The sequence below is a fragment of the Vigna unguiculata genome, chromosome 2 (genome assembly GCF_004118075.2).
Source record: "Vigna unguiculata cultivar IT97K-499-35 chromosome 2, ASM411807v1, whole genome shotgun sequence".
Lineage (NCBI taxonomy): Eukaryota > Viridiplantae > Streptophyta > Magnoliopsida > Fabales > Fabaceae > Vigna > Vigna unguiculata.
In genome coordinates, this window is record NC_040280.1 from 24,706,646 (window position 1) to 24,727,450 (window position 20,805).

Sequence of the window (20,805 nt, forward strand, 5' to 3'; positions counted from 1 at the left end):
GTTAAGTCATTCCTTTGGTTTTGTAATGTTTTTCGAATCTACTATATTGTTAGACCCATATTTTAACTGTTATCTGTTTTTTATTCCTTTGGTTTTATTTGATCTGAAAAAATAAAACAGCTCCTTGTGTCACATGTATACACTGCTGTATTTGCAAAGTTCGTAACACTATGAATTGTGGGGGAGAGATATTTACTGTTGGATCATGGAGAGAATATATGCAAAGTAGAAGATTGTTGAAGTCTCAGAAAAGAGATATGATTCACAAGGGAGACAATTAAGCACAATATTCAACTGTTAACGTAAGAAGTCTTAGTGGTGTTCCCAACTCATCAATCACTTCTATGCTTTAAGACTTGTTTTTTCTCAAGCCCGAAAATTTTGCAATCTGTTAGCACTCTAAATTGCTCACACCAGTTATTAGTATAGTTGTTTTCTGAATTTTTGGCTTAAATAACAACATAGTGGTTTACACTAGCCTGGTTTAGTTGATACAATGAAAGCGAAAACATTGATTTTCAAACTTATACACTGCTTTGTATTAGATACAGCTAATTCACGGCTACATTGGCTTGGTTGGCACATTAATGAAGTTCTTGAGGTAATTTAGAATAGTGAACAGGTTAAAATAATTAAAAAGAGAAAAGCATTCAATTTTTATACATTCTCAACCAACATTACCTTAGTCTACAAATCATTGTAACCAAGAAAAAGAAACTAGAATGCAGAGAAAGCTAGGGAGAATGGACAAAAAAGAAAAAGAAGTTGAAGGAAAAAAAGTTAAAGTACGCTCATCAGCACCCCCTTTTCCTTGTCTTTGCCCTTCTTTCCATCTAAGCCCTTTGGCCCCTTTTCCACGTTATCTTTCCCCTTTCATAAATTCTAGCAACCATCTCTTTCTTCTTGCCCGGATCAATCTGTAAGACCATTACCCTTTCTTCCTTGTATGTTACTCATCATTGTTTATAAGATACAGATTCTGCTAATCTCATGCATATATATAAGTTTGCTGCCTGTAGATAGATACTTCAGTTTTGGTTTTGTAACTTCTCCACTTGTTTCTACCCTTGTTTGAAGGTTCCATTGTTTTCTTGTCACTCATAATTATAATCTTCTATTATTCATAGCCAATCTTTTTCCTGCAACAATCACTTACCATAGAAGGAGAAAATAGAAACCATGTTCATAATATACTGCTCCTGAGTCCCAACTTCTAAGCTTCTCTTCTCTCAACAATGACTTCTCTTGGCAACCCCAAAAGCTGGGTTCCATACATGAACAACAAAGACTGCTCTCAAGGGTTTTGCAGCTTGTATTGTCCACAGTGGTGTTATGTAATCTACCCTCCTCCTCCTCCCTTTGAATTTCCCGCTGATGATTCAAGTCCAAATTTTTCTCCTCTAGTAATCGCTGTCATTGGGGTCTTGGCCAGTGCTTTTCTTCTTGTGAGTTACTACACCTTAATATCCAAGTACTGTGGCAGCAGAGAATCTTCACAGAGCGAAGATCACGAAGAAAACGCTGAATTGGAAGATGATCACAACCCTTCGCTCCACGAGCCATGGCATGCTCCAACCATTGGGTTAGACGAGGCTCTGATTAAGTCCATAACAGTTTGCAAGTACAAGAAAGGCGATGGGTTGGTTGAGGTCACAGATTGCTCTGTATGTCTCAGCGAGTTTGAAGATAATGAAAGTGTGAGACTCTTGCCGAAATGCAGCCATGCTTTTCATCTCCCTTGCATTGACACGTGGCTCAAATCTCACTCTACTTGCCCTCTGTGTCGTGCTAGCATATTCACCTTCAATGCTGCAGCACTTCATGTGGCTACCCCGGTCATAGAATTGGGCATTGGAACTTCAGAAAACCAACATGCAGATGAACATGTTGCTGTTACTACAAGGGACAGTGATTTGGATGCAGTGGAAGGAGAAGCCTCACACGGTGAAGCAGTTTCGAAGACTGCATTGCGTGCTTTGAGTGATCTAGGAAATTTGAGAGGAAGGCACAGTGTGATCGAGATTAGAGATGAAGAGTATGATTCCATCAGAAGAACAGTTTCTATGGATCATTCATTTCAAAGGGGTAGTGGTCTTTCTGTGGCTGATGTTCTCCATTTGAATCAAGAGCGTGAAGGATGTTCCAATGGGGCTGGCCCTTCAAAGTGTTCAAGAGGTGAAAGTAGCAAGTCTAGCCATAGAAGAAGGGTTTTGCATTATGTTTTGAGTCCAATTACAATGAAGAGGTCATTCTCTAGTGGAAGATTCTCCCTTAGCAGAAATGGCAGAGGAAGGCAATGGGTTCTTCCTCTCTGAGCAATACCTTTGCCTTATTTTTGTTTTATTATGATGATGATGAAGATCATGAGGTTTAACTAAATTTTTGAGTGAAGAGCTTATATTGTGAAGTATAATTGAATCCTTATGTGGTGTTTTCATCAGTGTGATATTAGTAGTAGCTGAAATCAACACTCTTTTTTTCTTTTCATGTATATCTTTTTGAGTTTGTATTTTAATCAGTAAAGATTAACTGCTATGTTTCCCTTGTGTTATTAACTTGAAGGTTTCTGTAGGATGCATCAAACACTTTCTATCAAAATATCTGCAAGGGTTTTACTGTTAAGAAAACTAGAAATCATAAACTTAGTATATTAAGTAATTGAATGTATTTGATTATGATTATAGATAGAAATAAGTGATGTGAAGATTATCCATTAACGTGAAAATGATGTGTGCTTTATGAATTTTATGACTGTGCAAACAATGTTCATCGTTTTCATATCCGCTTTTGTTACCCAATTACTAGACCGTAACACTGCGTGTGACAGAAAATTCAGAAGTACACTGATAAGGTGTCAAATCAGCAGTGACAGAATTGGTATCAAGGACCGTAACCCTCTGCATTATTAGCGGTCCTTAAAAATAATTGTGTCGACCTTTAAAGGTATGAAATCAAATAAAAAATCATTCATTCACACTTCTGAGAGTGGTTGGAAAACGTGTCGTAATTCTCCACATGGTTATTGAGGGATAAGTCATCTCTTGCAAAATTGCAGCACAAAGTGAGGATTTCGAAAGAATACCGAAGCATGATGATATCAGTGATTTGAGAAATTCGAGTCAATCGAGATATGTCTTATTAATATTAGTAAATATAAGTTTTGTATGATGACATTTTCAGCACATAAATTAATTAAAGAAAACAAATATAAATGTAGTAAACAATATATTAAATAATAAATTAATTTCAAACTCATGCCATGTTCTTTTATAGGAGAAGACTTACAATATGTTTTGATGTGTCTTTTTAAAAACAGTTAGAGAAAGAAAAAAACGTTCTTAAAATTTAAAATTAGTACGTGTATAAATTAAGATAAGCTTTTAGGGAAGTTGAGGAAATAAACTTTTAGTAGTTAAATAAAACATAATATTAACCTTTAGACAATTTTCTTAATTATCTATGCCTTGTAAGTGTTTTGGAAGAAATTTATTTAGATATAACGAAACTATTTGCAGAGCCCATAAACAGCTTAACTTTAGGGGGGAGGGAAATGATTGATGGATATATGATTTGAGGGACTTACAGAAGTTGATATAGGTGCAAATATAAATGTTGACGTTTTCTATACTTTTGGGCTTTTGGCCTGGATTTGTTAAGACGCAAACAAAAAAGTAGGGGCTTCTCCATGCAATTCCAATCACTTCTGCATTCCTTAAATTTTTTTAAATTTCCACTTTGTTCCTAGTAAAAGTAATTACCTTTTTTCTCTATTAATGATTCACTTCCAAATTTTTTTTCCTCCAATTTTTTTTTCTAACGGATATCAACAATTAGTACGTTGTTTTGTTCTGTCAATATCTAATATTATAACTTTTTTTGTTTATGAATGTCAACATCAGTTCCAAAACTTCATTTTTTTATTATTGGACGTCACATATATAAAAAATGGATTTCAAAAACAATTTATATATAATATATATACACCGGACGTAGACATCCATATATATATATATATACATATATATATATATATATATATATATATATATATATATATATATATATATATATATATGTATATATGTATATATATATATATATATATATATTATATATATATATATATATATATATATATATATATATATATATATATGTATATATATATATATATAAATGTTTTCTTTTCTTTAACTTTATTATTTAATTTTCTAATTCATTCTTTTTTTACTTTCATTTATACTATTAATCTTTTTAAAATTGACTTTTGCTATAATTTTTTTATTTTTTTATTATATATTTTAAAAATAAAATAAAATATTTATATATATATATATAATTTATTTTTATATAAAATTAAAAACATAAATAATATTTTGAAATAAATTAAATTAAAAAATTAACTTATGATACAAACAAATAAAAAAATAATATATATATTATTGTTTCACTTACACTTTATTTTTTAACTGTTAATTTTTTTAAATTTATTTGTATTGTAATTTTTAATTTATTTAACTTAGATTTTAAAAATAAAATAAAATATTAACCTATATATATATATATATATAACTTAGTTTTATATAATATATTAAAAATAAATAATACTTTGAAATAAATTAACTTAAAAAATTAATATTTTAATAAAAGAAATAAAATAAATGAAAAATATATATATATATATATATTGTAATTTATTTTCTTATTTTATAAAATTTTATAAAATTTATTTTTATTTTAATTTTTTGATTAATTAATAAATATTTTAAAAGTAAAATAAAATATTTATAAATTTTATAACAAAACATAAAAATAAATTAAAAATAAGGCAAAAATATATATATGTGTATATCGGATGTCGACATCCGGTATATAGAATTTTTTAAATATATGTTAACCGGATGTCGACATTACAAAAAAAAATTATGTATCACACATAGACATCCGTAAATGGAAAAAATATAGTACCAGATGTCGACATCCGTAAAATAAAATAAGATACTGAATGTCGACATTCATTGGAAACAAAATTGGGGTGAATATGTTATAGAAAGTAAAAATGTAGTTATTTTAAACTGAAGAGCAAAGTGAGAATTTTAAAATATGTTGGGTGTATAGGAGAAGTGGTTGGAAATGCAAGGAAAAGCACCAAAAAATAGACAGGTTTGAAGTCATTCTAAATCCAGTGTTAATAACCATTTAAAACTCTTCATAATTATCAAAGGCTTTCTGATGAAAAATGTTAAGTCTTTTTATATACTTAATATTAAATATTTTTCAATTTGGAATTGTTTATAACACATTAATCTTTTCTTTCATCTCGTTATCTGTATTTCTTGCATTTTAAATATATAACTCACTGCATTTATTATTGTCTGTAACATCTCATCTAATAAATAAACTTTAATAACAAAACATATTATAATAAATTAGACCAAATAGTAGAAAATATATCAGAATTTAACCATAGTTATCCAAAATATATAGGAAAGGAAAGATCAAGGGCACAAAACAATGTCATAAAGGTGTTTCATAAAGTAAAACAGTTTAATCACGGAATGCTCACAGAGCAAGGAATTACAAAAAACACAATTCCAAAAGGTACTCAAAAGAGCGATAACAAATAAGATAAGCCTAGTATAAACAACTACATCTCTATTATCTGCACGATCGCCAAGAATCTCCATATCTACTCACACCAACATTTGTAGGTAGTCATTGCAAAAAGGAAAATCAAAACAAGAAAACATAACACAAACAGGAAAAATGTAAGCTACAAAAAATGATTTTAACATATAAATAAACAAGCAAATTATTAAACACAAACAACATGTGATGGCAAACGATAAAAGACCCTCTAACTCAATTATTCAGATATGTGTCATGAAATCAGATTCCTTAGTTGCTTGCACTTGTGGTGGTCTCTACTGCTCTACAGAGCCATTGCCAATGGGTTTCACCGTACCACACACAAGGTTAGTCCATGATCATCTAAGACCATTATCCTTCCAAAGAATATGATCTCCTGCTACTCTCACCACATGAACTAGTCTACTCTATGTAAGTCTGATTGATTCATTAGAATATCACAATGCAACCTTACTTGAATTCTTAAGCCACTACACACACAACTTTATCATAAAAGGGGTTTCTCCATGAAATTCCTACACAATCCACATTTTATCTCAAAACATTATCATCTCATGCCAAAAATATGAAATACAGTCCCAAATGCCAAATTCATACATGCACAACATCATACATCATACTTAAGGAATCAAACCGCCAATCAAAGAAGGGAGCAAGTAATGAAGCACATCCTTGCACCAGTCTCGCTCAAGCTAGAAGCATTTGCTGAAGTGACAAAAGTTCTCTCGCTTAAGTTAGGCATTCTCGTCTAGGCGAGAGCTCGAAGAGTGGACACTGTGAGATTCTACTAGTTCTCACTTAAGCGAGACCTTTTCGCCTGAGCGAGATTGCTCTTCGCTCACAACTGAAGTTTCTCGCCTGAGTGACAACTCGAAAAGAAGCAGAGCTGAGTTTTTGCTACTCTCGCTTAGGCGAAAGCTGCTCTCTTGGGCGAGAATATAAGGTTTCTCACCTGCTCACGCATGCAAATCAAGAACACAAGCAACACAACACCCAACTCATTTCCATACAACTCAAACATCAAACCGTCATTGAAAACATGATTCAGAAACCAGAAAACATGCAATACTATTAAAAATCTTTGAATCCTAGCTTCCCTTACCTTGAAACTGCTATTACTCGTGAGTGGAAGGAAACTCAAGACCTAAAACAACTTAAAGGAGCTAAAAACAGAAACACAAGTAGACAAAATGAGGCTCTAAGGAGGTCCCCAAGACAGAACCAACACTATGAAACTGGAAAAGAAGGAACAAGAAGAAGACTCGATGTCCTTGACGTACGCAGAACTAGCGGACGTTCTATCAGGTCGGAGGGGAAATCCACAGTGGCCCTAGCTCAGCTTTTGTTTCAAAAAGAGGAGAAAGAAAGTGAGCTCTTTGGATTTAGAAAACAGAGTGGAAAGTAGGTGAGCAATTGAACAGGTTCCTGGGAAAAACAAGTGGGTGGTGTAACATACCTCCAGGAATATTACTTGGAAAAATAATAATAAAAGGAAAACATACTCATATTCATTAAACATAATTTCCCAAAAAGGTAGGAAATTTAAAACTTCAGTTATATCTTACATCACACATGATTTAAAATTTATCACAGACCACTCATAGTTTTAAAACATAATAAAAACATTTAACAGAAATCTTCTTGAAACATCCCATAGACCCCTCTCCGTGCCTATGTAGCTCCTGGCTCACCTGCATCAGTATCTGCTCCCGGAAAAATTTATCCGATCATCGCCACACACACAAACAGATAGGGTGAGCTATGCATATATAATGAATAAATATGAGAAACCCATACCCAAAAAAATTTCATAATCATTTATATTTAAACCTTTCAATTCCCTCTCACTCAAGATCCATTATGAGTGACATGCACATGCTCTTGGTCTCGGGATTTCTTGTGCTCCCACGAACCTTCCCGCTCGTGGTCAAACCTACGAACCTAACTCGTTCGTAGTCCTACCCTACGGACCTCCCCGTCCGTAGTCAAACCATCCGAACCTCACCCGCTCAGACCATGACACGCATGCAATCACCATACTATGGACCTCCCCGCCCATAGCAGCACCAGGACTAACTTGTCCATTATCCCATCATGCGGTCCCAACTCATCACGAACCTCCCCGCTCGTAACCTCATCCGAACACATCCCGGACCCACTAAGAACTTAGTCCTTAAAGCTCAAAGGTTAGCACAACAACCTGCCGCAGCAGAAAATAAAACACCGACACTGCCTAGGCAATTGTCAAGTGGAACAACTTCACTGACCGCCTGGCACCACACTCAGCGCTGCTAGGCGCCAGGTTACAGGTACCAAATCAGAAACAACCTCACTTCGCCTGGCGGTAACAAACAACCCGTCAGGCGCCACACATCCACACAACAATACAAGCATCGAATCTCGCCTTGCGAGACCAACCACTAAGGCCAGGCGCTGGCCTAAGGAAGTCCAGAATTTAGAATACTCATTTACAAAACAATGTCAACATTACTAACAGACACCTATTACAGTTTTATCAATAATTTTCTCTACATATGTCTAATTGAGGTGATTCCTTTTTGGTTAGAAACTGGACTTCCATATCTTTAATTTGACTACCAAACCACTATTTTTGGAGGTCTAAGCTATTGGCAATTTAAAAACGAAAATCAGGGATCCTCCAGCGTTTTTCCAGCTTTCCCGTCCCGACGTCTGCTCACTGTTTCGATCGTTACGTTTTCCATAGACATCCAAATGAGTTGATTCTTGTTGGGTTGGAAACTAGACTTCCGTAGCTTTAATTTGACTATTCATACGAAATTTTTTAACGTTCGAACAAAGAGCAGTCCTCATTGTAAAGTGACGAAAAAGTTTAGTTTAATCAAAACTTTAAAATAATTGAATTTGTTTATTCTGGATTTGGTTGCCACCACGAATCCTATGAAGAGAATTCCATTAGTTTGACTTTACTTTCATTCAAAAAGGTACTGACGCATTGTTTACAAAGAAAAGAAAAGAATGAAAGATTGGCTATGCATTTAAGGTGGTATGCCTAAAACATAAGGCATGGAAACAAAATGTCGTGTGGGTCCGTATCTTCTCTTACTCTTGCATTATCACATTGCTAAGAGACCAAAGCTGCACCCCATACCCTTTGCATGCCCGTGGGCCCCTCCCCAAAATAACACCACCTTAACCAAACCATGGGAAGAATAAAGAACCCTTGTATTCATGTGATATCTAATAAAAAAGAAATCTTGGTCCCACCTGGACACTATACAAAGACAAAATCTAATCCCCAATCTAGATATAGGCTACGTCCCCATAAGGTCTCCACTCCAAAAGCATCGCAAAACCATTTCTCTATTGGTATGAAGCTATAATAACAGTATAACTACATCACTTGTATATGCGCATATTCAACGTCGCACCATACCGAACAATTGGAAATATACTGCACGACCCATCACTATAGACAACCCCACAATTTGAGAGGTTTGACACCCTTCATGCTAGGTGACTGCAGACGTTTTCCTGGTGTCAAAGCTCATCCTCACACAACACTACAAAACTCGAAATCAGGAAACTCGACCATCGATCAAACTTCTTCCACGTTTTAACCGCGTACATGAAGAGAAATGAAAAGAACACAACATTTATCACCCCCTCATCGGGAAAACCGCGTTCATCACGCAGCAACCCAGACCCAACGGTTACTGTCCCAAAACAGACCGTAAAGAGACCCAACTTGGCCCATGTCACAACGATTCCACATAGGGAAATTTTAAACATCACGCCAAGCAGAAAGAGATAAAATCATAATAATCACAAGAATAGGGTCACCAAGCAGATTTAATACTACGGAAATCACATTCTTTATTGCTTGATTATCACAGTCAGACTCTCTCAAATCACATACAACAAGCATCAAGAGAATAAAGGACAAATAAAGATTTAAAGACACAATTTGCAGCTCCCCTAACCTGGAACTAAGCTTCCAAGGAGGTCCTTCAATGGTGGTCTAATTTTCAGGTCTCCCTCTCTTCCACACTTTTCTGCACTGCATTTTTTTTTTCAGACTTCCCTTCCCATTTTTATGCAAATTTTCGTCCAACTGCAATGGAGGCTCATCAATGCCACCCCCTTCCCATTTTTATGCAAATTTTCGTCCAACTGCAATGGAGGCTCATCAATGCCACCCCCTTCCCATTTTTATGCAAATTTTCGTCCAACTGCAATGGAGGCTCATCAATGCCACCCCCATCTATGCCTAGGTTCTGAATATAATAAAATAATAAAAAAATAATAAAATAATAAGAAAATGTGGAAATTGAACTTCTCTGGCCAAGGTTCAAAGTAAGGACCATAGGTTTCCCCCTCTCACGCTCCAACCACTTAGCCATTCCACTTTTATTACTAAATATGTGTATACAATAAAATATAAATTATAGTTCCGTTTTCTCTTACTTAAAAGAAAACATTAAAACTCACACAATTTACATACATAGGACTTGAACCCAAGTCTTCACACACAACCCCAAAATACTCTCACCACTTGAGCTAGTACTTTGCTACGTCATGTTAGTCCAATTAACTATTGATTTCTTCCCAGATATAAATTAAATATTCATTCTTTATTTGAATTTTTTCTCGGGTCTTACAGGTGGGCTTCACACTATCCTTCTTCCAAAATGAAGTGTATATAATTTTTTCAATAATAATGTTAATTAAAATTATAATTAAAGAGAATAACAATACTTTGATAATATTTATTTTATATGCAGATAATTTATAAGTTATCTATAATGTATCCACGGATTATTAATAACCATAAATCTGTTGGTATAGTGTCTGTTAGTAAATTTTACCGTTGGATACCGAAATTCATCGGTAATTATCAACAATCACAAAATTATTGAAGATTTGTCAATAATTACTAATGGATTTTATTCGTCAATAAAAATTGTAATTGAGTTCTTTTTCTTCCTTTACCTTTTCCTCTTCCTCTTCGTTTTTTTCTTTTTTTTATTCTCTTCTTCTTCTCCCTCCCCTTCTCTTCTCCTCACCACGCCTCCATAATTGTTACGTCTTGTACTATTGTCACTACCTCTCTAGCTCATCTACTTGTCCTCCTCATCCTTTTTCTCATCTTGTTCCTCCTCGTCTTCTTCGTCCAACTCTGATCATCATGGCCGTTGCGCTTTTGCTGTTGCCATTGGTTTTAGCTTCTTCTCCTCATCTTCTTCCTTCTCTTTTTATTCTCACCCATCTCCTCTTACTATATAAAAAATGTCATAAGATAGTAAGAAATTTATCGTTGAACTTACTAAAGACAAAGTATATCGATAATAAGAGTTACAAAATATTAATGAATTACTAACGAATTTATTACTAACAAAAATATTCATCAATAATTTAAATTTTAATTCATTTTTGTCATTAAAATATTCCGTTTGTATAATGAGAATTCTTATAATGAATGTAGAAGATTTGAATAAAAAGATAATAAAAATAGTTGTTATTGTTAATGTATTTGATCGGTGTTAATTAATTATCACCAATCTTGTTTAAAACAAACCTTCCCACTTTTTAGAAATCAACCTTAGTTTTTTTAATTTTTTACATTAATTTTGTAATTTAAATTAACTTACATATATCAAAAATAAAATTTGGAGATGACTTCTATATTAATTTATTTGTGAACTTCTTTTAATTTTAGTAAATATTAATTTTATATTTTTTTCACGTGTTTTTTTTAAATTCCTTAAAGAAAACTGGTTTAAAAATATAATTTTAAACATCAAAAAGATTAAAGCATGAAAAAAAGTACGAGAACCAGGAACAAAATAACGAGGTTAACTATTATTTGCACCATTACTGGAGCTATCCAATAGAGTTTCAACATAACCACAATTACTACAAGGTGCAGCAGAAGATCCTGCAATGTCTTTGTAACTAGAACAACTCTTGGAGTAATGGTGCCCTCTTACAATTTTCAAAGCCACATCTTGTGGCAATCTCAGAGTGTATTTCGCATCATCGTCGTCGTGATCATTAACCATAACTATGGAATGCCCCGTCGAGTGTGAACGTGCACTTGCAAACCTCTCACGCTGCATGCGCACATTCATCGAACCTCCCTCATCACCATCATCGTGTCTCTCGTCTCCGTCATCACCTTCTTTCACATCAACGCTCACGTGATCGCTTCTCTCGTGTTCCGCATTCTCCTCGTTTTGGTCATGAGGTCTCTGCGCGTCGGCGTTACTCGCCCGAGTATCGAGATCCGTGCGGCAAACGGGGCAAGTCTTGTGCAAGCGGAGCCAGGAGTCGATGCAGTCCTGGTGGAAGACGTGGCAGCAGGCGGTTAAGAGACGCAGCATGCAGTCGTCGTCGAACTCCAGCAAGCAAATGGCGCATTCGAGTGAGTAATCCTTCTCCGTGCGGAGATCCTTGACGGTGGCGTAGAGGAAGGTGGGGAAGGTGGTTAGCAGAGAAGGGTCGAGGCCTCTGGGGGGAGAATCGCGAGGAGAGAGACGGACGAGGGTGTTAGTGTTGGAGATGTTCCTGAAGCAGTACCTGCAGAAGAAGACGATGGCGACACCTAGGAAGCAGAAGCCGGCCACGGCCATGGTGAAGAATATCAAAGTCGACGGGGTGATTTCCGACAGAGATGGCAGTGTTGGCGGTGGTGAAACTTTGGAGTTCTCCGCTTTGATTTCGGTGTAGACATAGTTGGGTGTTTGCATGTATGGGAGTGGGGTGAAGTGAAGGACGTAAAGGATTATGTTTTGATGCTGTTTTAGTTGTTTTTGTTTGTGGGTGTTTTTTGAAGATAAGATGGTTAGTGTTACGCGTGGAATGTGGGGAATGAAGGAGTTAAAAGTGAAAGTATTTTTAGGTGATATTCATGTTGTGGTTCGCATTGAACGGGTCCTTATGACGGGGACGAGGATTGTGTCCGAACACTCTCTACGATAAATCTCATTCCAGTGAAGTTGTGTATCATTCTTTGTCTATAAATATCATTTCAAAAATCGTTATATCCATGGATAATGAATTATTCACTTGTCATTACAATTTTATAGTGAGGATTCAGAACTTATCCAGTACTATTATTAGGATATTGCACATGAGAAATTGATGGAAGTTTGTAAGAAGTTATGTTGGTTTCTATTTTGAATTAAGTGATACTCTTTACACTACGTGTTTATATTTTTCTTTCAAGTGAAGTTAAAAATATGATGGACAAACAAATTTATGAGTGTGTTGTAAACATATATTATTGGGTATGTTGAGAAAAAGTAATGTAATAATTGAAACTTATATGATTGGCTTTGTATTTTAATTAAATTATATTAACTCACCTTTAATATCTATGTTTTGTATTTCTGACCAATAATTTAATCAAACCTAGGAGGAAAACAACAATTGAATGTCTCCTAAGTTTTATTTTATTGATGTTTATAGGTTTTATAAGCTAATTTTATTTTTATTTGTAAGTAATTATGTAATTAATTACGTTTATATTATAAAATATGTGAAATAATTTAATCAGAATAGTATATTGGTACGTTAATATTGCTTGAAGTTAGAAGCAAGAGTCTACAAAAATTAACGGCAAAAATAGAGAGAAAATTAGTGATTAGAAAAGAAAAATAATCGTTCCCATGTCTCAATTTAAGATGTCAATCCCTTTCATCTTTATCCTTTTTGAAAATATTCATACTAAAAAAATAACGTATTTTCTAATATTAATTAATTAATATAAAAGATGGACTGATAGAATTATTTACAATCTTTAAAATAATAACAAAAAGATAATACTAAACTATCTTATCTAAAATAGAGAAGACATACCACTGTACATCTTACAATAAACATTATATATATATATATATATATATATATATATATATATATATATATATATATAACTTAAATATCTGCATAGATCAACTTCCAACCATAAATATTTGACCTAATTATCAAAATATTTAAAATATAATATACATTACAAAGAAACGGGGACCAACTCCTAGAATCGGAATTTTTAATCATATAGATATAAATTACGAGTTTGGTAAAAAAAAAAAAAATTACTTGCGCGAAAATAACAATAATTGATAGAACAAAATTTAGGGAGACTACGTACAGTAGTGATTATAACTTGTTAGGGTATTTGACTTTATTTAAGTTAGCAGACTAAATCTCAACGTATTTTAAGATAATATCTAATTATAATTAATTCATGTACATAAACTAAAAACACAAGTAGCAATAAATTAATAAATTCCATATTCATTTAATTTGGAATTTTAAACGAAGAATCAATCGATTAAAACCAATTGAATCCCATTATTACAGAGATAGTTTGCTCAAAGGCTTGAATTACCAAAAAAAAGGAGGTAATTTTTTTTTTCAACTTTTTATCTTTACTTATTCTCTACTTTTTTTTTGTTAATATAAAACACAGTCATTCTCTAATAAATGCTTAATTATTGCATTTAAATTATTTTTGTGTCATAGTTATCATTTAATATGTCTTACAAGATTGTAAAATGAGTGAAAAATAAAGAAAAGACAAAGTAAAATTAAAAAAAAAAAAAAACGTACCGGAGATTCCATTAAAACAAGATTTAAAAATAACTGATTAAATTTAAAAGGAGCTGTGTTACTCTTAAAAAATTCAGAGAAAAAGTATTTTAATTGAAATTATTATTACTGTTGATGTAACTTTTTTGCTGAAATTATTAATACTTTTTTTCTGTAACTTATACAATTGTGTTCAATATTCAATATTTGGATGAGTAGTGGACCTCCATGCTGCTGGCAAGTCCTTTTCCATATTCTTCAACCAACGTACCCTTATTGCCTTTTTTTTTTCCTTTAAAATTCAAATCCACACAAATTTACGCTTTCATCCTTCATCATCGACAGTAACAACTCACGCTACTTGTTTTCTACCTTTAAATATGAAAATATGGGCATCGATGTGTTATATCATTATTTAATTTATACTAATTCTATCCTAATATAAAAAAATTAAAAAACTCCACACCACTTATTATTAATATTAAAATAAAAAATATTTCAAAGAATTGAAAGAGCTAATATATTTAAATTATCATTTTTTAAAAATAATATGAGATTATTAAGTATATGATAACAGAAGTTTCGTTATCATATTAACATCTCAGCAATAATAATTGTGATGTTGACGGAAAAAAACATTTTGGAAGCATCTATTGCTCCAAATATCTGACTCAGACTCCTATAGTGTTCGAGTATGTCCTGTAGTCCTATCCAAAGCAAATGGAGAAGTTAGTTTCTTTCGATATCACAACTTTATATCTTTATTTGAACAAATATTTATATACATATATGTTTATTGTTTCATGCTGGGGAGTGTCTTGGAATAGTATTACCTTAAATAGAAAATTATTTAATTGCTTCTTTTATGCTAAAGATAAAAATGGCTTTGTCCTTTAAATCATTAGTAATTCAAGAGTATGGGAACCAGAACCACGTTTTAAAAAAATTTAAAAACTTAATGATATGTAAATAAAAATGTTCACACACTCATTATATATGGTTAAATAGAAAGTTTACTAAAATTATATTAAAGTAAAATTATTGATAGACGAAGAAATTACGAAGAGAACAAAATTATTAAAACTTCTCTTAACTGTTTAAATTAACATGTAAATAAAATCAATTTTTTGTGAAGATAAATAGAAATAGCTTTACAAATTAACTTCTAACAAAATTATGTTTAGATCTATTGAGTAAAAATTTGACTTCTAAAGGTTATAATCGAACTCGGCTCACTCTTAATATCTTACATGTTTATCTTTGTTTTAGACTACTTAAATTTCACTTGCATGCTTTGATTTGAAATTAATCTCTCAAATCTAGTTTATATATTATCATTCGTAAATTCGTTTTTCATGTTTTAAATTTGTATATGTCTTACCTATTTTTATATATTATTTTACGATTCAAGAGAATTTGGTTGTTGTTATCATTTTCAAATATATAAATATCAAGTTTTTCGGTCTAGTTCTTTATTTGGTGAGAACCTGATATTTAAAAGAAAAAAATAATATATTTTCCATCAGTTTATGTTGTGGCTCTAAACGATGTATAATGTAGAATAATATATTTTACATTAATTAGAGTTACAATATTTATATATAAAAAAAAATTTAACAGATACTTTTAAATTAGACTAATAGAGAAGAGACCAAATACTTTTAAAAAAACCTAAAACAAATAAACAGAATTTAGAATTTATGTATTTTAATTAATATGAGACTCACTTATTCCTACCCTCGTTTGCTTTAGATAATGGAATCGACAACCTATTAAAATTAGAAGGGTAGAGGCCAACTTTAATTAAATGATAAAGGGAGAAACATAGTTTGAAGTCAACTTTGAAGTACTACTGCTATTTTCGTATCTAACTAGTAGTGTGTTCACAAAGTCATTTTATGGTACCAAAAGAGAAAAAAGGGGTTTCCAATAATTGCGAAATGGTATTTTTATCTACCATGTATTATTGCATATAATGCACTGCAAGCATAGGTTTGGCATTGTTATTTTTTTCTTCCTCTGTCCACCGACATGGATTTATAATCCAGCAATGCATTTGTTGGTTGAATCCAGGGTTTTCCAGTTAACGGTTACTTTCCAACTACCCTTCTACTATTTAAACTCCTTAACTCTTCCATGTCATTACTGTATAGGTGAAAACTAAATGTTCCTCATAAACCATCTTATTTCCTTTTATTTTTATCCTATTCAAAAAGCAGCACACAATATACTATATTAATAATACTAAGTGTGTAGGTGGGTTTGAATAAGTGTTATTAATATTCAAATTCAAGTCAAATTGGGTTGGATCTAAACCAATTAAATTTAATGGTGATAGTACGAGATTCGTAGACCAATTCGAATAAATTAATTATATTTTTTTTTCATCAGTCATAATGTTGAGAATTTTGTTATTTAGTTGTTTAAATATTTCCATTTCGAATGTCATTTACAGAATCATAAGTTTAAAACTTTGTCATGTAGAAAAATGTTACATTAAGAATAGAGACTTTTAAATTTGTGAGCTAATCCAATGCACAGAAGTTCGAGTTAGTTTAAATTATAGAAAAATTTAAGTTTTCTTAAATCAAATTCATTTTATTTGATTAAAAGAACAACACATACTTAAATGAGTCAATCGAATTATAAAATTTGGTTCACTAATAATTAAACCAGGTTAAAGTGATTTATTTTTAACTTATAACCTGAGATTACAAAATTCTTAATTTACAAAAATAAATAATTAAAATCGACTCATTTTAACTCAATATATAGTGAGTTAATCCGTGTGAATTAAACTTAATCATTTGACATCCTTAATTAAAGATGTTGTGAGTCACATATATAGTATAAATTTAAACTTAAACACCTGTGACTCACGGTGAAAAATTGGATGGTGCAAGAGGCAAAAAGAGAATTAAAAAACAGGAAACTATTTTACATTATATAATATTAAAACAAATAAAGAAATGATTATTTGATTGAAAATACATTAATGTGTAGTGTATAATGATACTAATAATATGAGGGTATTATAGGTACAAATTTGTATTACATTTTGCACACGAATACTCTCCCGCAGAACAACATGGAAGGTGGCTGCTTCAATCAAGCTTCGAAGTTCACCATCAATTTGTTCAACTTCTTGTTGCTAATTTTCTGTTCGATAAAACCCTTACCGAGGTCACCACTGCAGACAAATAAAAAAGTTTAATATGTCAGAAGTCAACATTTAAAATGAAAAAAAAAAGTCAAAATAACCAAAAAAGTCCTCTGACCTCTGCGGCGAGGGAGAGGACGAAGACGAAGAAGAAGAACCAGCAGCAGGAGTCAACTTTTGAGCTAACTGAACGGCGTCGTCGTGGGTGTTGATGATGTGATTAAAACACAAATAACGACCGTAGGATGAGACTTCTTCGTAGACGCAGATGTGGGCATCCACCAAGAAAGGTAAATCAACGGTGACGAAAACACCATCCTCGTACATCTCAGCAGCTCCTCTGAGGTAAGGGTGTTGGATGGAGAGATCATGAGTCATCAATAAGCCAGCGTTGATGGACACCATATTCACTCCTCTGTCCATTGCTAAGGCCCACGCACTTTTCTCAGCCATTGTCTTCGACACACCGTGCCATAACTGTACAAAACATTCAATTATTCACTTTTGTCATTTTCTTCGCATCCCATCTTCCCTTCCAACTCATTTTGTTTCCCACATTTTATTCATGCACGTTGCTTATTATCATCATCTATCAATCAATTATGCAGCAACATACCCAAATATGAAAACTAGGGTAATTAACTCTATTTTTTTTACTATAAATAAAACAATATTAGTGTTGCATCGAAGAAACGTTGTATACCTTGAATTTGCGACAGAAATTAACATCACTCCAATGTCTTTCATCCAGATCCAGTTCCATGGTCTTGCGATCCTCTCTCCAAACTACTGCGGTTGCTGAGGAAGTAAAAACCACTTTATCCATGGTCTCTGTCTGGGCACAGGCTTCCACCACGTTGTGTGCAGCTCTTACTTCCACGTCTGCCATGTATTCCTGTACGTTTCCAATACCACACATATCACTACTGCTCTCAGCACAAATCTCAATCCAAATTTACCACTTTTCAAAAACTCAATTAAATGCTCTTTTAATAACCACGTATATTTAAAACCGTTGAACTTTACAGGCTTCAGTTTTAAAACGTTCATATAATTTTTTATTCATGATAAACAAATGATAGAAATAAATGTAGTAAGCACCTAATTTTTTTCCCTGAAAAAAAAAAGGTCTTTCAACGCGTTTTATGAACTCTGGCAACAGTTGAACCGTAATAAGTTTTCTGCCAAACTATTTCTTTAGTCAAACAGACTTTCCGAAAAATGCTTGCCATAAATTAAATGCACCGGACTTTTTTTTTTAATTTACTGACAAGAAGGTTCTGATATGGTAAAGCAAATATACGTAATAAAATATATGTTTTAGAAAATAGAAAAAAAATTACATATGTAGACAGTGCTCAGTGCATGCATTATTGCAATTAAATAATTAAACTAATTAAGACAGGGCAAGATTTAAATTTACATTATCAAGTTCTAAACCTCTGTATCAGCGTCACGCATCAAGTGTAAACCGTATCAATATTTCATCATGATTGTCAATAATTTAGGAATAAGATGTTGATAAGATCAGGCACACTTGATGAGATAAGCAAATAAGCACATGGCTGAAAACTAACAAGCACAAACGCTTACGACACATGAGTGAATTATTAAGTGATTGCGATGGATAACCAAATCAAAACTACCACTATTGGTTTCTATTATTACAATTAATTTAGCATAAAGGTGAATTAACCATTTACTTGACTATAACGGAGGCGAGTAGGGTCATTCCAGCACACACCACACACCACACACCACACACCATACACCAATAAACATCTCAGGCTAATTGTGCATAAACCAATAAATTCACGCCAAAAAGGCTCTCATGGTTTAACTATTTTCATTACAATTGCGATAGGATGAGGAATATTACAAATCTCATAAAGACAGAAGAAAGAAAAAAGTGCTTACGTCATAATTTGGTTGGTCATGGGGAGGTTCGAACGTGTAGAACAAGCCAGAGCAGCCTCGGAGTGCCTCGATTATGCTATGGTAATCGAATGGGTCAGATCGAAAAATCTTGAGCTTATTAGAGTCGGCGGAAATCCCATTGAATAGGTCTTCGTCGCCTGAGACACGATCGGAAAGGAAATTGAAATCGAAATCGAAATTGAAGGGAAGGAGGAAGCGTGGCATGAAGAGTTAAAGAAATGATCGATTACCATATTTTTGGATAGAGGCATGAACGGTGTAGCCTCGGTGGAGGAGTCGCTGGACGAGGTTGAAACCTAGGTGGCCGGAAGCGTCCATGACGCAAACTGTTTGAGTGGTTGTGTCGAAAGAAGGGGCCATGGCAGTGAGTGTGAATTGAAGGGAGTTTGAGAATGAAAAGAAAAGAAGAGAAGAGTTTGGTATATAAATAGAAGAAGGGCGGCTAGCATTGAAAGGGTGTGGGGGTAGATAAGTAGGAAGCGGGTAGTTGCCTTTTGATAGATGGACACGCGCACACCACCAGAGAAAGGGAGAAACAGAAGAAAAGTAGATTTGTCACCCTCACAAACTTTCAACAACAAATTTAATTCAACATTTTTTTAATAATTTAACCTCCATATCGCTTTCATTTCATCATATTAAATATTAATTATTATTGCTATACAAATTTTCACAAAAATTATTTTTTGTATTCTAAATTTTTACTCTGGCACACACACCAAAGTTAGAAATGTTTAAGTAAAAAGTAAAAGGTGTTTTTAGATTGGACGAATGAATGAACAGGTGTAAATAAGTTCACCCCCACACAAAACCTTCACCATGTATTATGTATGTTCAGATTCATAGGTAAGCGTTCAATCCGCTGAGAAATTAAAAAAAATGTATTAATTAATTTTGTCTTTAATATATATTAGTTTGTTTAAACTGAAACTACTTTAAATAAGCATTAATAATTTATGTAAAAGTTAATATTGAATATTTCTTTTAAGAAATTGAGATTTTTAATGAATGAGATATTCCGTTATTATACTTCTTTGTAGGTCCCTATATCACGTGACAGAACATCTTCTAAAATTTCATTTAGTTTTTACTCTAATTATAAATCTGACTTTCAAATATTAAGTAACTTGTAAGTTTTACAATGAACTTTTTTTTTCAGTGAAAAAGAAAAATTAAGATAGATTCTTTTTAATTTTTGAAAGATGAAAAGGAACAAGATGATCCAATTATGATAATCTGATTGGTAATCAAAATCCTTGGATAACTATTGACGTATCTTCACCGATGAAATTTTTATTGTCAATATTTATCGATAAATTTCATAATTCATAATAAAATTGATTGATCATCATTTTATTATAGATTTTTTTATCATTGATAATCGATTAGTAACTTTAGATTATTGAAAAAAAATTACTATTACTAATTAATTGTATCATCGATAATACATTATTATTATTATTATTATACAATATTAAAAACTT

The 20,805-nt window shown here is 32.6% G+C and overlaps 3 protein-coding genes and 1 long non-coding RNA gene across 4 annotated transcripts; 1 reads left to right on the forward strand and 3 right to left on the reverse strand.

Moving 5' to 3' along the window:
• Positions 1-721: 721 nt before the first annotated feature.
• On the forward strand, positions 722-2,535 carry LOC114170672 (RING-H2 finger protein ATL52-like). Its single transcript, XM_028056201.1, has one exon. It carries the CDS (start codon positions 1,236-1,238, stop codon positions 2,313-2,315), a length of 1,080 nt encoding a protein of 359 aa, XP_027912002.1. The 5' UTR covers positions 722-1,235; the 3' UTR covers positions 2,316-2,535.
• A 4,597-nt stretch (positions 2,536-7,132) lies between these two features.
• Positions 7,133-9,733, reverse strand: LOC114173277. Its single transcript, XR_003602481.1, has 2 exons — positions 9,612-9,733; positions 7,133-7,352 (listed from the first exon to the last, which is right to left on the reverse strand). It is a non-coding gene; the product is annotated as an uncharacterized LOC114173277 (long non-coding RNA).
• A 1,750-nt stretch (positions 9,734-11,483) lies between these two features.
• On the reverse strand, positions 11,484-12,612 carry LOC114174591 (RING-H2 finger protein ATL29-like). Its single transcript, XM_028059423.1, has one exon. It carries the CDS (start codon positions 12,375-12,377, stop codon positions 11,484-11,486), a length of 894 nt encoding a protein of 297 aa, XP_027915224.1. The 5' UTR covers positions 12,378-12,612.
• A 4,528-nt stretch (positions 12,613-17,140) lies between these two features.
• LOC114174154 (cinnamoyl-CoA reductase-like SNL6) lies at positions 17,141-19,838 on the reverse strand. The gene is made up of 5 exons (XM_028058930.1): positions 19,552-19,838; positions 19,301-19,458; positions 18,087-18,278; positions 17,502-17,860; positions 17,141-17,413 (listed from the first exon to the last, which is right to left on the reverse strand). The coding sequence occupies exons 1-5, from the start codon at positions 19,679-19,681 to the stop codon at positions 17,332-17,334; spliced, it is 921 nt and encodes a 306-aa protein (XP_027914731.1). The 5' UTR covers positions 19,682-19,838; the 3' UTR covers positions 17,141-17,331.
• Between the last annotated feature and the right edge of the window lie 967 nt (positions 19,839-20,805).

Excerpts from the sequence above, each read along its gene's own strand:
- LOC114170672 (XM_028056201.1), top strand. The coding sequence starts at position 1,236 with ATGACTTCTCTTGGCAACCCCAAAAGCTGGGTTCCATACATGAACAAC.
- LOC114174591 (XM_028059423.1), bottom strand. The coding sequence starts at position 12,377 with ATGCAAACACCCAACTATGTCTACACCGAAATCAAAGCGGAGAACTCC.
- LOC114174154 (XM_028058930.1), bottom strand. The coding sequence starts at position 19,681 with ATGGCCCCTTCTTTCGACACAACCACTCAAACAGTTTGCGTCATGGAC. Across the intron at positions 19,459-19,551 it reads TGCCTCTATCCAAAAATATG|GCGACGAAGACCTATTCAAT; the intron begins GTAATCGATCAT and ends ATCGTGTCTCAG. Across the intron at positions 18,279-19,300 it reads ATGACCAACCAAATTATGAC|GAATACATGGCAGACGTGGA; the intron begins GTAAGCACTTTT and ends GGAAACGTACAG.